The 15,023-nt window shown below is 40.6% G+C and overlaps 1 protein-coding gene across 3 annotated transcripts in view; it reads left to right on the top strand.

Moving 5' to 3' along the window:
* LOC121914140 (uncharacterized protein C16orf52 homolog B) overlaps positions 1-15,023 on the top strand; it is a 62,090-nt gene that overhangs the window by 41,338 nt on the left and 5,729 nt on the right. For 2 of the 3 annotated variants that reach the window (XM_042437230.1, XM_042437231.1), the window contains exons 13-32: positions 123-261; positions 353-456; positions 602-682; positions 1,790-1,884; positions 2,049-2,168; positions 2,580-2,654; positions 3,086-3,230; positions 3,492-3,687; positions 4,180-4,250; positions 5,431-5,583; positions 6,638-6,728; positions 7,218-7,328; positions 8,544-8,641; positions 8,759-8,911; positions 9,966-10,074; positions 10,696-10,840; positions 11,411-11,555; positions 12,843-12,994; positions 13,458-13,584; positions 14,338-14,435. In XM_042437230.1, coding sequence (XP_042293164.1) covers positions 123-261; positions 353-456; positions 602-682; positions 1,790-1,884; positions 2,049-2,168; positions 2,580-2,654; positions 3,086-3,230; positions 3,492-3,687; positions 4,180-4,250; positions 5,431-5,583; positions 6,638-6,728; positions 7,218-7,328; positions 8,544-8,641; positions 8,759-8,911; positions 9,966-10,074; positions 10,696-10,840; positions 11,411-11,555; positions 12,843-12,994; positions 13,458-13,584; positions 14,338-14,435 — 2,408 coding nt within the window. Of the gene's footprint in view, positions 1-122; positions 262-352; positions 457-601; positions 683-1,789; positions 1,885-2,048; positions 2,169-2,579; positions 2,655-3,085; positions 3,231-3,491; positions 3,688-4,179; positions 4,251-5,430; positions 5,584-6,637; positions 6,729-7,217; positions 7,329-8,543; positions 8,642-8,758; positions 8,912-9,965; positions 10,075-10,695; positions 10,841-11,410; positions 11,556-12,842; positions 12,995-13,457; positions 13,585-14,337; positions 14,436-15,023 lie in introns of those variants that run through there. The other variant, XR_006100474.1, reaches the window with a different exon arrangement.

Here is a 15,023-nt window from a genome sequence, read left to right as displayed (position 1 = left end):
AAGCAGGAGAAAGTATACCCTAATCTGGGCTTCTCTGATGAAAATGTGGAATTAAATATATAACATAAATAAAGACGTGCAAACTGGTTTCTAGATGGAACATTTTTCGTTTTTGTATTTAGGGTTCCATAGAAAGCTTGCAGGTTTCGTCAGTCATCTCCTTGCCAAAACCGCCACAACATGAAAGTCCACTTGTGATACAAAGCACAAAGCTTTTAGCCAAGAGCTCGGCTGAATGGCTGAAAACGTATGGCCTGAAAGGTATGTTAGGTCAAAAAAATCCACGTGGAATGAAGCCTTGACTCACCAGAAAATAATGTTCACTTGTCCTTCACGTTCTTGTTTGCTATAGCCAAGAAACTGAGCCTTTATCGAGTTTTGGCACCAAATGCTTTTTCCCCAGTCGAAGAATTTGTGCCTGTGCTTCAGAAAACAGTATCGTCTACTTTACATGAGGTAAATACAAAGGACCTGTTTCAGGGTTTTTTTTTCAGAATAAAATAATTAGAATGGCAAGCAAATGAGAAGCCAGTATTGCTCTTGCGGCAGGTCCTCCTCTAAACAGCATCTTTAAGGTTGTGTTGTTTCCTCCTCATTTCAGAAAGTAATGACGCAGTTTGAATGGCATGACGGAACGGTTAAAAACGTTCACGTTGACCCACCAGTACTTTATGACTACCAGGTAAATGGGAGATTTATATGTGCAACCTTACCTGAGGCCTGATTTCATTGCATTCCCATGATAAATCCCATTATATTGTCAAGGCATTCAGCAGCAGGGGATTATATGCAACCAACAGCATAACTCACCAGTGATGCTTTCTGAGGACATATACTGTATGCATTCCCATATATTGATTAGCAAGTGAACATTACTGCTAATTTGCCACTGTATATGCATAAATGAATATGAGATGGGATGAGATGTGTATATGTCTTGTCCTTTGTGTTAAGACAAATACATAGGTGAGGGTGAGTATGTTATACACAGCAAAACATCTTGCACTAGCCTTGTACAGTCTTCACAGAGTCCTAGTTTATAATGCAAACATGTCCAGCTTATAAAACACAAGACCCCAAACAGGTTTTTTCCTTAGAGGTTAATCACTGCAATTTATTCTACCTGCTGAGGGAGTATCCTCCTTGATTTTAGTCTATTTATTATATGCACAAGATACTACTTTCTACTATTAATCTGTTTTACCTTATAGTATCTACTCAGGTAGATAGTGATTTTTCACTGTTCAAGGCTTGGGATTCTCTGCATACAAATTATATTATATAGATTTGGGGTATATGTACACTGCACAATTGTAGCAGTTTGACACTAAATGCAATGGTTCGTTCTTATGAAATTTTGGAATTTGTAGTTTGGGGAAGAACTTAGAATTCTATATTTTACTCCCTTGAATTGTAGCTCTAGAGCTTGCTAGAAGAGAATTTTAAGTACCCCATAAAACTGAATCCCAAGATTCTATAGAATGGAGCCACAGTAGTTGAAGTAGCCTCAGATTTGGTATAATTATGTAGTGTGGATGTGCCCTTAGTGACTGGAGATAGCAGCAGTTCTCTAAGGGTAGCTTCCAGGGAGGAAGGAAGGATGAGGTTACAGAGTACACAGGACTTGGTCGTATATCTTTGCAGGCCAAATTAGCCCTATAGGCTGCAGGTTTAGTATATAAAAGGACAAGCCACTACCAAAGCACTCTGGACCCTTCCTAGTAGCTCAAATTATTGTCTGTGTAAGTCTTACTATATGGTATCAGCTATGTTTGTATTGTATTCACAGAAACAACTTGGAAGGATTGTAAGGATGTACGAGAGACGCATTGATTGGCTCTCAATTGGTAGTAGAAGAATTTGGGGAGCAGTAGGAGAGAGGAGGTATCATTATTTTTCTTCCACATGTGCACCAGTTCTATGAAATGATGTCCAAACTTTTTTTCCTTTTGTATCTGTTTCTTTTAACTTTATTTTGACTATGTTGCCCTGCCCATAATTCCATTTCATCACTTGATATATGCCTAATACTGGTATTTCTCACACAGGGTTGTTATACTTGTTGATGTTTCCCAAGCAAATTCCATCTACATCATTCATATTCAGCATTCCCTGCGACTCTTACTTGAGGAGCAGATGTCAAGCAAGGACTGCTTCAATATCATAGCGTAAGTAACTATGAAGCAACTCTGTAACTACTCTTTACAGCTAGGTCCATCAATAAGCACTGACCATCACTGCTATGTGAGCAGTCTGTAGTAAGAATATTCAAAGTATGGTGCTGAAGGCTACTATAAGAATTCTCTGATGGCAGAGTTACTGGTTAAAGAACTGGATGCAGAACGTAGCTTGCTTTGGTATACCTTCCTAAATCCCACATAATTTGGCTATTACTTAATGTTATCTCTTTCTGGTTGATTTATCCAATGTCAGGAAGGGTGAAGCAAAGTGAAGTAAAAATGAACTCAGTTTATAAGCAGACATCTTATTCACATCATTGTTTATTAAGCCAGCATTTACAGTTTAAGGTGTTTTATGAATGCAGCCAGTATTTGGTTATTTGTTCTATGTTCTCACAGGTTTGGAAGTAGTGTAAAGGCCTGGCAGCCTGAAATGGTTCCTCCACACCCAGATAATTTGCAAAGTGCCTGGAAGTAAGTAAATATAGTTTCATTTATTGCTTTCGAACTATCAGCAGAAACCCAGATTAGCAATTACTTTTTTTTTTAATGGGATGTAACTGGTTGCAAGCAACAGGAAGTATAAATGAGTGCCTCTGGTGAGAAAATTGCTATCTAGTGCAAATTCCAGATGTAAATTCCAGATGTAAAACCAGTTTTGTGCATCCCTCCCTCACAAGTCCTACACTCAAGGAATAATGACCCACTTGCTTTTCCTATTCCCATTCCTTTTCTACCAGGCAGCTTCTAAACCCACTAAAGGAACTGCATCTTAAACTGCCACATAGCTATAATAAATGATATCACATTAAATCTACAGTGCTATATAAATAAAGCATAATAATAACAACAACAACTCTGGCAACATTTGGGTGTTTGCAACATTGCTAAAACTTTTCTTTTAGATGGGTACTGACCCTGCAGTGTGAAGGCACTAGAAACGTTATGAATGCGCTCAGAAGAGCTGTGGAGGTGGACCTCCAAGAAAAAGACAAACATGAATCTCAAAGCATTTACCTGCTTACTACTGGAGTTCCTGACCAAGAGATGGTGGGTATGCTTCCATTGTCAGTGTAGGATATGTCAAAATCTTACACTGAGGAAGAAAAAGACAAAAGTTGGGTTTGCATCAGATGATGGTAGCGTGGGGTGGGATATGTAGCTATTGGAGGAAGCCCAAAGTGAGCTTGGGAGCTGGACTTGGCCCCAGGGCCTAAAGTTCCCCATGACTGATATAAATGTGAAGTAGTAATATTGTCATATTAGGATGTGTCTTCAGTGGTGACCGTTACTTATCATTTTGCCTTCCAGCATGCAGTATGTTCTTATATGACTGAAGTCTGTGGAGGCTGCAACTTGCAGCTGCATGTTTGTCTGTTCAGTGTCAATGGTTTCCCCTTCGATGAAGACATCCCGCCACGCTATGCAAGTCCAAATGAAACTGCTGCCGCTTTTAAAGAAATCGTGCAATTTACCAATGGACGCTTTCATTGGTTTGGAGAAACAGGTGTGATGGTGTATTTTGGTATGTTTTTAGTTTACCTGCAGCTTCTACTCAGGAGCTAATCATGAACTCTTATACTTTTCCAAAACTGAAGACCCACTGGGATTAATCTTTAAAACAAAAGTATGTCAGTGCTTTCATTTGCATCCATTCTTAAGCATCTTTGTTCTAACCTCTATAGTGGAACAAGTACCCAAATCTATCTTTCTTTCATGGAAATATGGAAGGCTGCCTAATATAGTGTCATATCCTTCTAGTTTTTTATTGTCTTTACTAGGGATGGGGAGCCTGCTTCCTTCCAGAAGTTGTTGGGCATTAGTTCCTATGATCCCCAGGCAGCATAGCTAATGTTTAGTGATTATGGAAGTTGTAATCCAGCAGTATCTAATAGGTCACTTTCCCCCCACTTCTAGTCTTCACTGACAAGGTCTTGAAAAGTTGCACATATATACTCAGGATGGCTTTTTTCTATATTTCTTTCTCTTCTATCTCTAGGCATCTATGAAAGTGATGATATCAGCCTTATCCTGTCTGAGATGGAAAAAGCAGTCAGCTATTCCCATAAGGTATGTGTTCAAATCAGACTTTCCTCAAAATAGCTCCCATGTTTATTAAGGTGAATGGTAGGCAGCCGCTCAAAAACATCCAGTGTTTACTCCCTTTTTTAGTGGTGGAGTGCCCAAGATAACCTCACTGGGTCCCTTCTTTCTTCTGGGACCCATCTGCATAGTGGTCCAGAGCAAGAGGACAAAGCAGGCAGAAGCTACGCTCCTCATCCTTGCTCTCATCATTACTGATTTGCTTAAAAAAACAGATAAAGATGCAATAGCAACAATGGAGAGTTATGAGGGCCCAGTAAAGCTAGTAAGTTAGCAGAACCCCCCTAGTATGTTGGGTACCTTAACAGGTGTTCAGCAGTGCCAACCTCTGAGTCTGCTACCAACTGGCCACACTCAGGAGCCACTTCACATATTTGTTCCAGTGGTAGCCGCTGGGACAAACCCATAAAGTGTGAAAGGGAGAGGTATGTTTCTAACCTTCAGTAGGCACATCATTTTAAAAATATATCAGGCTGTACAGACAGTCTCTAAGGGGCGGCCTGCAGCCAACCCTTTTAGAGCCAGATCAACTGTATGCTGCAGCCCCAATCTTGCCTTTCTGCAGCTCAAAAAGGAACCGCAAAAAGCAGCTCCTTTCTGTGTTGCAGAAAGGGCACCATAGCTACTGACACCATGGCTTTTCGGCGCTCCTTTGGTGCTGCAACATGTAGATGCAGTGCCAGAGGAACACTGTGATGCCACCCACTATGTGGTGCATCGCATGGCATCATGCCGCCCTGAGGGCAGTCAGAGCGTGCATCATGTGGACACCACACCCTGACTCTGCCACCAGGCCAGCCTTAATGGCTGGTCTTTAAAGCTTATATATTTCCCCTCCATCAATTGATATGCCCAAGGCAGCTAATGAGAAGGTTAGAAGAAGAACAATAAAATATAATCCAGTACAGATGATAGGAGATAAAAACAAGCGTTATCCTAGCATGCTGATTCAAAGACAGAGACAGAACTCAGGTTTTATCCATGCACAAGGCATGTTTCAATCTCATGTCCTCACATGTTTGGGAACATACACTATTTTGCTTTCTGATTATTTCTTTTGAGGTCCATCCAGACAGGATAGAAACTGAAATCTTTCATAGAATCTTTGCTTGCCAGGGAAATCTAAATGTAAGTTTTTGTTTTTCAGTGTGCCTTGCTAGTGGAATCCTTAAGACAACGCACAAGAGGCCAGTTAGGGAATCAGTCGATTCCTGAAGAAGACCTAGAGAAACAGGAGAAGAAGAGCAAGCCACAAAAGCTGTCATCTCCAAAACCAACAGCTCTCAGCCTTGCCAGAATGGTACGGTTCAGTTTAGTTTTCTTAGGAACAGAAATATATTTATGATGGCCAGTTTTGTCCCAGTTCTTTTGACTGCCATAAAGTTGGAAAGTCCATCAACCAGTAAACAAGATTGAGAACCAGAAAGGGATTCATTTAAACCCCCAACTTCCAAGAGAATCACTTCTCAGTCTGGGATGGCAAGGAACATTCTATTAGAGTTTTCTGATTAGGAAAAAAAATAAGCTCTGTTTCATATTGTACTTAAGGTGGGAGATTCAGTACAGATAAAAAGAAATTTTACTTTATACAGCACACAATCAAACTGGTGGCTCTTCTATCAATGTATATAGCTACCAACTTGAATTTCTGTTAAAGGGGGTTAGGGAGGTGCATGGAAGGTAATACTATAAGAGGATAAAACTCTAGTCATAGTGACTATGTGCATTTAGCAATAGCATTTACATGTCTATATTGCTTATCAGTGAACTCAGCACTCTCTAAGCAGTTTACAATCTGCAAGCCAATTGCCCCCAACAAGCTCGGTACTCATTTTACCAACCTACGAAAGGATGGAAGGCTGAGTCAACCTTGGAATCCTGGGACTGAACTCACAACTGCTGTGTACAGCGCTGTGCAACTTTTACAGCGCTCTCTATATAAATGTTAATAATAATAATAACACCAACATTGTGGCTGCTAGCATTCAACCACTGTGACACCAGGGCTCCAGGGTTGTTTCCTCCAGTACCAGAAGTGGTGTGTTTCTATACTCCTGTTGCACTGAACACAAGAAGGTTTCTCATAGGAGCCACTATGGAATCAGAATGCTGGACTAGATAGGCCTTTGGTTTGGTCCAGCATAGCCCTTCTTATGTTGCAGGTGTGTAAGATGGATTCTTATGACAGTTGCTGGGAAGCATATGCCGCAGGATGGCACTGTCCTCATATTCTGCTTGTAGGCTTCCCATAGGCAGCTGGTTAACTACTAGATGAACAGAATGCAGAAGTAGACAGGACTTTGGTTCTGTCCAACACAGCTCTCCTTGTGTTAAGCATTAACTGTTACTTTTAGAGTTTGAGAGACCACCATGACGGAGACAGAAATGGCAGCATGAAAGCCCTCCTTTGGCGCCCACCGAGTGCCAACCCAGAAATTCCATCAGGTATGTGTAAGTTAAATACGAAAGTGAAGAATTATGCATAGGTAAAGGACTGAAATTGCCAGTACCATGTGTGATTGCAAATAGGTGCATTTGAGCTCACAAGATCTTTTATTTTTTTATTGTGCAACAATCATATTAAAGAAAAAGAGAAAAGTGAAATCAAATTAATTAAAAAGAATAAGATAGCAGATAATAAACTGAAAATATACCAGTGAGAAAGGATTTATGCATACATAAATAAGCATGATGTGTCTGAAAATCTTCAGCACGATTGTGCAACTTTTCTGGGAGTGCACCTTTTACTCCTGGCTTTTTTCTCCTCTCTGATAATATCCTAAAATTATAACACTAGTTAAACGTACACAGTTACATTTGCTGCCTTTTTTGTGTCCCATTGGTTCTGGTATCTGGTTTCTTCGAAGTTATTTTCCAGCTCACCTTGATGTCTCCCTTCTACAATACAATAATTCTTTTGCTTTGGTGTTGCAGTACAGTCACTGAAAGACGTTTTTCTGTTAAGACGAAAACACAACTCAAAGTCAAAGAAACATCCGGATGTTTCACTCTCATTATTTTACACAGACAAAGGAAAAAATGTAGGTGGGTATCCCAAAGATACAGGTTCTTTTTTGTGCTGAACCGGTGAAGTTATAACAATTTTCACTATGAGGGGATGAATAGTTACGACTGACAACTAAATTCTCCTGTGAGTTTTTTTATGGTGGGTAAAAGTCATGTTGAATGTTGCCGTATGAACCAAAGGAAAAGATGGTGGCCTTTTCCACAACGTTCAGAATGTCACTTGAACCTTACATTGAGCTAAGAAGAAATGTGTTAAAAGTAATGACAGTGTCTGGAATCCTGACATTAAGCTAGTGGAAAAATAGTAACATAAATGGTTTTGATTTTTCAGAAGTTGAATAAGTATGGTTCCTAGTGTAACCAGCTGTTTCACAAGTATATACACAGTCCTCTCACTTTTTACTTGCTGGACAGGAGCTATTGAACTGTTCATTCTCCTTGCACAATCACTTGCTCTGTTGTGCATTTTGTAGTACCACAAGTACTATTTTATTCTTACTCCTAAAACATTGCTTGGAGTGCAGGGACCATTTGTGTGGGTCATTTTTGTATTGTTTAGAAAGTGTATTTTTTTAGAAATAATTAACCAAAGAGTAACTGACAAGTAACTACAGAGTATTAAGTAACATGTTGTCTTGTTCTGTAAATAATGAGCAACATTAATACATTACATTTTAGCACTAGAATGCAAATAATTACTTTTTTAAACTTAATATTCTGAACTCTGATTTTGGCACTGTCTATGGTCTCCCAATCTTCTAGTGTAGGGGATGCTGAACAAACCTTATAGCACTTCTCTCTAACATCTTGTTGCTACTTAACACTTGCCAAATATCTGCTCCCTGCAGTTGTTGCCTCCTTCTGCCTTAGCCTTAGATGGACCCTTGGTCTGATATACAGTAATAAGTTACTTATCTTCTTCAAAGTACTTAAAGCAATGTTCAAGTTGTTTCCAACTTCAGGAGACCCTAAGGTGACCCTATCATGGGGTTGGTTTTTTCAGAGCAGGGTTTGCCATTGCCACCCTCCGAGGCTGAGAGAATGTGTCACGCCCAGGGTCACCTAGTGGGTTTCCATGGCCGAGCGGAGATTTGAACCCTGGCCTCTCCAGGGTCATGGTCCAACATTCAAACCACTATACCATGCTGATACATCTACCAGTCTATGGTATGCCATTTTTAATGCTTAAAACACGTTTTGGCTATAGTAGACCACTGCTGCTGCTTTTCCTAGGTGCAGTTTACAAAAAGTATTCAAACCCCAAGTGCTTGAGGAAGCTGGTTCCCAAGGTCATTTTGCCTCAGGAAGAAGAAATATGTTCCAGCAAGGAGGTACAACTATTTTCATACAATACTGTCTTGTTTGCTTTGTAAAGTATGTCAAGCTTTAGTTGGCTGTTGCACACTGTCCACATTAATGACAATCTGTCATCCTTTCTCTCCAAAAAGTGGCTGAGCAAATTCAGTCTAAAGAAATTGAAGCTAGAGTTGCCCAGTCTCATTTTTGGACCCGAGAGCAGGCATCAGAAGCACATGGTGGGATCGTTGCACAAGCAAGTGTCAGCTAAGTACTGTGACATCTTCCCTAGCGTAGAAATGCACGTAAGTCCCCTGGGCTCTGTTTCTTTTTTGAAGCATGAAATTTCCTCTCAGTCATCTCTGCCATTTATCCAAGCTTTGACTTTGAGGACTGCACCTTAATTTTTCCGTGCATGAAATCACATTGGTCTTTCTGAGGCTGTAAAATAAGAAGCTGTATATAAATCTGAAATGCTGGGTTATTGCTTTGGGAGGCTGGAAGTGGCATAATTTATTAATGTAGTAATAATAGTATAGAACTCTACAAAGAGAAAAGCAACTTGAGGGATGATTTGCTGAAGGGGGCCCTGAGAATATCTGTCATTGAGTTAAAAAATAAGCACTCTTCCCTCCCACACTTTCTCCAACAAAATATTAGGCCTTATAATTTGTTAATTTAATTTGTTTTATTTATATACTGCTATTCCAAAGATCATAGCGGTGAACAGCAATGAAGGTTGTGTTTGCTTTTAATAAAAATAAAAGGGCTTCCATCACAAATATTTGCTTGTAACAAGTACTTTGCCAGAAGGTTAGTACTGTATCATCATTGTCTAAGCATGGTTCTTTTCTGGTCCTCCTACATGACAGGAGATACTGGATTGAACTCCTGCAAAACATGGTCTGTCTAGCACCATAGCCTCCAACTGTCCAAATTTGAGACAAAAAACTCCAAATCATCCTCTATTATCCCACTTTTTCATCTGCTTTTAAAATATCCCACTTTCTCTCGCCTCCACTCACTTTCCAAAGTGTCCTCAGCTTACACTGAACTGTCTGGTTTGGAAAATTATCTTCATGATTTCTTCATCAGCCTTTGAAAATAAATAGTTTTTGCTTGAGCCATTCTAAATCAAGAGCTGTGTGGAGCACAAGGTTCCTGGCCCCTGTTAGTCAGCTTCTACTCTTTTACTTGCCCTTTTCTCAAATGAATATTCACAGGCTTACACTTTGAATTACACTGCAGATTAACCTAAGAATTCCAACTCTGTTTTACTTATGAAAATTCCATGCAGCTGTACCATTTTGCTTATCATAAAATCACATTGGTTACAACCTTTTGCAAATGGTGTTCTAGGGTATTGTGAAACACCTGCAGGTTCAGCTCAAGGATCTGGAGGACTACATTGAGCAAATGGAAAAGGTGTTACGGTGTTATGTTCGAAGATTACAGTGGCTTCTCTCAGGTGTGTACCATCCTAAGAGTTTTGCTTATACTATGCTTCCCATTGCCTTCATCGTATCCCAATACACTCTAACTTTCCTATAATTATATTATATACATTAAAAATTAAACATGCTATATATTACAACAACAACAATCATTTTATGTCAGAATGTGCCAGATCCTGGTGATATCATTTTTAATTTCATTCTACCATGCCAACCTAGGACCCAGGACAACACTTCTTATCTTTCTGGGAATCAATCCATCTGAGACGTGCCCATGTCACCCCATATGATGCAGAAACAGGGCACCTGGCTGTGCCCACATGGCCAGGCACCCTGTTTCTACATCAGACAAGGTGACTGAGGGACTTCTCAGATGGATCGACCATTGGAACAGTAATGAGCGCAGGACAAAGATTGGCCAGTGGAATCCATAGTTCATCCCACCCAACCCCAGACATACGGACAGATCCTTCAAAGCCATTTCAAGAGACTCTAAGGAGACTGTTTACTTTCCTAGGAGATACCACTAACAAGCATTTACAAGTAACCTTTTCTGACACATCAGGTTAGATAACCTGAACCCAAGTCATGGCATGACATAAAATGCTCATCTTTTATTTTGTATTTATATATAGGAAGCCGTCGGTTGTTTGGTGTCATTTTAGAAGCAAACGTCTGCCTCCTGATTGATACGTCAGGTTCCATGGATCGCTCTTTGGAACAGGTCACCAAAGAGCTCACCTCCCTGATCTGGGAACAGCTGAGGAAGAACAATACGAAGTAAGGAGGCTGATGCTGGCAGGCTCTTGCTGGCATCTCAGTGGATGCAGAAAAAGGCTTTTGATGTGATCCAGCATGACTCTTCTTACACGCTTGATGTGCTGTCCTCCCCACTACAGACAAGTGAATCTTGTGCTACTTTCCCTTGCAGCGTTCATTCAATGAAGACTTTAAATTGTGATCTTATTAGCTTCATCGATGGGCCTGTCTCTTGGCCCTTTAACATTTTGTTTACTTTTTAAACAAGTGTTAAGATATGTCACCATGTTTTGTCATTCTTGTTTGGAAATATGAATCGTGGCATCTTGCACTCCCAAATATAAAGTGAGCCCCATAATCGTGAGACCCTGCCACTACAGAAAAACCTATATTCTTCTGAGAGAAGCATCTCAGAAATATACAGAAGCAATTCACATGACAGAACCCTTATTTGATTCCCATTACATCATTTCGTTGCCTATGTAAATGTATTTTGTATCTCAGTACTGTATTGAAAACTGTTCCCTATCATCTTAATGGCGTTTTGAGAATTGAACTAGATTTGATTTGGTGATGACTCTTTCTTCCCAGGTTCAACCTGATCAGCTTTGCAGAAGATGTTGAAGTTTGGCAAGAGTGCCTGGTGGAGGCCACAGACGAAGCATGTCATGATGCCACACAATGGGTGTCAGTGTTTCGAGCTCACGGGAATACCTCCATCCTCAAGGCTTTGTGGGTTTGTTATATAGAACAGAGCATTCCTATGATCATAGGAGCTAACGTGAACTCTGAATTTTGTGTATGTTCTGGACCTGCTGTTGCAGAGCTGTCATGGTGGGACTATTAGGCAGAGTAAACTGGCAGTCTGCAGCAGTAGATTATAGATGTCATTAAAAAGCAGCAGTTTGTAGGAAGCAAGGTGCTCTATCTGATGAATTATTGTTGTATTTGGTATTGTTAGAAAACTAATAATACATGTACAGTCACCCCTCTGTTTTCATAGAATCATAAAATCCTAGGGTTGGAAGAGACCAGAAGGGCCATCCAGTCCAACTCCAATCTGCCATGCAGGAACTCTCAATCAAAGCATCCCTGACAGATGGTCATCCAGCCTCTGTTTAAAGACCTCTAAGGAGGGAAACTCCATCAAAATCTCAGAGGGAATATGTTCCAATGTCGAACAGCCCTTACTGTCAGGAAGTTCCTCCTAATGTTGAGGTGGAATCTCTTATCCTGGAGCTTGCATCCATTGTTCCACTGTGTCTTATTCTCTGGAGCAGCTTGCTCCCTCCTCAATATGACATCCCTTCAAATATTTAAACAGGGCTATCATATCACCTCTTAACTTTCTCGTTCGCTGACTTTGAATCAGGGTCCCTCGCCCATTTGTGGGCAGCAAATGGAGGGGGACAAAATGGGGCTTGAATACTGGCAATTCTCCATTTTTGCAGGGGAGTTCGGAACAGATCCCCCACGAAAACAGAGAGGCTACTGTATTTTTTAAAAGAAAGAGAAGTGATTGGGGGTTTTTTTCATGCCTATAGTTGCCAAAATACCTTGTTTGGCTTTCAGGAAGAAGCACCTTGACTTCAGAGGTTCTAAGAGGAGACGGTCGGGGATATATTGCTTTGCCTCTTGCAGCAAAATGTCCTGGGCCCACCCTTTCATAGCAAGTGGGCTTTCAAGTACAAAACTTGTTCTCTATTGCTTTGCTATTATTTTGACCCCACTTCTGTTTTACTGGAACAATCTATAGTGGAAACTGGCCCTACAACAGCAACCTTCAGATGCTAATGAGATAGTATTTAAATTGTGTCTCAACAATGTCCAGGCAGACAGGAGCAAAGGGTAATTGGAATTCAACAGTATTTGAAAGGGAATCCATCATTTTATCAATAACATTTAGCATAGAACTACTTTGGTGATGAGGGCCAAGCAGATCATGTACTGTCATCAGAATAATTTTTACCGTCATATGGTAAAATGAGCTGACGTTCAAGCTGTGGCTTTTTACTTTTTTCAGAGAGCTTTCAGTCTTCAGGACATAGAGGCTTTGTATATTCTGACAGATGGGAAACCAGATACAAGCTGCAATTTGGTTCTGAAAGAAATTGAAATCCTTAGAAAGAAACGGGCAGTTACAATCCATACTATTTCATTTAACTGCACAGACAGGTATGTGTTGCTTTGGTGGAAAAGACGATTTTAATATTAAAAAAAAACACATGGGAAAAGCTTCTATGAAACTGTTGTCAGTTTTCACAGCCTTTGCCTCCAGCCTCTTTGGAACTTTGCTCAGATGAGTCACATTTTCCAAAGCATTATGCTTTTTATTAATTTTCAAAGGCCTTTTCACAAAGTCCATTATTAATTTTTCTTTTAATATAAAATTTAACACATTACTTTATATATTGATACAGGATACAAAATCACCCTTAATGGTTCCCTAACAATGTCCGGCTCAGTTTGGACTAAGCCCAGCAATTAAGAGTGAAACTGGATTTTTTTGCCTAGCAAGTGTATACAAAGAACTCTGTTCATATACACAGTGAACTGGGCTCCTTAGAGAAGTGATAATGTGCAATACACAGTATAACTGGTAACCATTTAAAACACTTAATTTTCTCCCCTTCAACAGAGGAGCCAATGACTTTCTCAAGAAACTGGCCTTCCGGACAGGTGGACGCTACCATCAGTGCCACGGCGATGTGGATGGACAGCTGGCAGCACACCGGTTGCTATCAGAAGGCTTTAAAGATGAAGATGTATGCTCAGCTGGCACAATGTCTTGCATTGCATCCTCTTTGTCGTCTCTCACCTTGGCCTCCAAAAGGCCAAATTGGTCTTCGCTATGTTGTCTTGTTTCTGAGACTGTGGCAGTCATGATGCCAAGTGGCTCTGGGTTGGTCCCCAGGTTAATGGCAGAGGGGGCTTCCCTTAATTTGGGTGGGCAACTGCAGCAGGTTTGAGGACAAGATTTGTGCCCCTTGGAACCCTTCAGTGCTGTACTGACTACCAAACATGCTCCCTATCTTCCAAAAAAAGACAAAAACATGATGGTTTGGAGGAAAAAAAACTGGAAATGGCCAGAATCTACTTCTGGTTTTGAATATATATGTATGTTTGACAATGCAGTAGGGGCATAGTCCATTTAAGAGGTAAATTACTGCTCCTGGAGGCCTCTAGAGCTACAGTTTGTCCATCTTTGCCTCAAGTTCTAAAACAGAGATGGGGATCTCATGGGACTTACCATACCCAACATCTCTAGGCAACTTCTAGTGCTTCACAGAAGTCCATGGACACTGACTTCCCCAGCTTGGAAAATATATTCCCACAATGTTCTGGGTTGAAGCTAAATTGGTGCATTGTCATTTGTATGCACCAGCTGGATTATCCAGTGAGTAACCCCTCACTCTGGTGATATTTGCTGGTGTGAAATGTGGTTTCTGGTTCTGCAATATGTTGGTAAAACAGAAAATTGCTTCAAATCCCAATGAATGCCTTGTTTTGTTTTTCAGGATCCAGTTTTCCCTTTGTTTGAAGGAGATGACTTAAAGAAACTTGCTGAAGAAATAGCAAAAGCCAGAAGCTATTTAACACAGGCCAGGTTCTTTAAGTAAGTGCCCGTCTATCTGTTGCCTGTCAGTATTATTCTGTTTACCTAAATCTTAGTTTTTCATTATCAGAGCTAGTAATTCCTTGCTGTTGATTGACCTATTTGTAAGACCATCTGATATATCAGTGCTACAGTGTTTTGTAAACCCAAAGGCAATGCTTATATCAGAACAAGTAATATGAACTAGGGAAGAGTGAATCTGTAAATCACTGTGATAAACTGCTTAGCATGTCCGGGAAAGCAGCCAAAGGGCTGATAAGGCAGCTAGTTCTCAAACAAACAACCCCCTCCCAGCACAGCAAAGTCAGTGTAAGCTACACAGTCCTAGAGAGTTGCAGTAGCTTTACCAAAAGGGATTACCAAGAGAATTGTCAGACGGTCCGAGGTTCAGGGTAACAGATAGGCAGTTCGATGAAGCAGTCCAAGGTCAAGGTTTCCGGGTATTCAAGACAAGAAGCCAAGGAGCCAGAGACAGAGTCTTTCCCCTAAAAGAGTCAGATATCCACTGGCAAAGAACCACACATGCTCCAGGTGCTTAAGGCAAGGAGCTGGCCTTCAGCTGTGCCTGATTACGAAGACGCTTCTGAT

This window comes from Sceloporus undulatus, chromosome 8 (assembly GCF_019175285.1).
Source record: "Sceloporus undulatus isolate JIND9_A2432 ecotype Alabama chromosome 8, SceUnd_v1.1, whole genome shotgun sequence".
NCBI lineage: Eukaryota > Metazoa > Chordata > Lepidosauria > Squamata > Phrynosomatidae > Sceloporus > Sceloporus undulatus.
The sequence above is the reverse complement of the archived record's forward strand: the minus strand, read 5'-3'. Positions and strand labels throughout refer to the sequence as shown.